General features: G+C 58.2%; 1 protein-coding gene across 1 annotated transcript in view; it reads right to left on the reverse strand.

The window, feature by feature from the left end:
• EMH_0011710 (uncharacterized protein) overlaps positions 1 to 445 on the reverse strand; it is a gene marked incomplete at both ends in the record, with an annotated part of 2,158 nt that overhangs the window by 251 nt on the left and 1,462 nt on the right. Inside the window, one exon of the mRNA XM_013499350.1 lies at positions 1 to 25. Within this exon, the coding sequence (XP_013354804.1) occupies positions 1 to 25 (25 nt within the window). The remainder of the gene's footprint in view (positions 26 to 445) is intronic.

Here is a 445-nt window from a genome sequence, read left to right on the forward strand (position 1 = left end):
CGGAAGGAAACTGCCTGCCGCCCAGCTGCAGCAAAAGACACAACAAACTCTGCTGCTGCTGCTGCTGCTGTTGCTGCTGCTGCTGCTGCTGCTGCTGTGCTTGCTGCTGCTGCTGCCCCTCATACTGTTGCTGCTGCTACTGCTGCTGCTGCTGCTGTATATACTCCTCCTGCTGAGTTTGCTGCTGCTGCAGCGGGGCCTCTCCAGCCGCGCAAAGCAGACAACAACCCCCAAACCCTAAACCCTAAACCCTAAACCCTAAACCCTAAACCCTCACTATTAGCACGAAGCATGACGAGGAGAGCTTCGCCGTCGTTGACATCTCTCAGCGGCTTCTCTTCTCTCAGGGGAGACGGGGGAAACCCAGCACGAACTGCAGCAGCAGCAGCAGCAGCAGCAGCAGCAACAGCAGCAGCAGCAGCAGCAGAAGCAGCAGCAGCAGCAG

Source organism: Eimeria mitis, genomic scaffold (assembly GCF_000499745.2).
Source record: "Eimeria mitis Houghton genomic scaffold, Emh_scaff423, whole genome shotgun sequence".
Taxonomy (NCBI): domain Eukaryota; phylum Apicomplexa; class Conoidasida; order Eucoccidiorida; family Eimeriidae; genus Eimeria; species Eimeria mitis.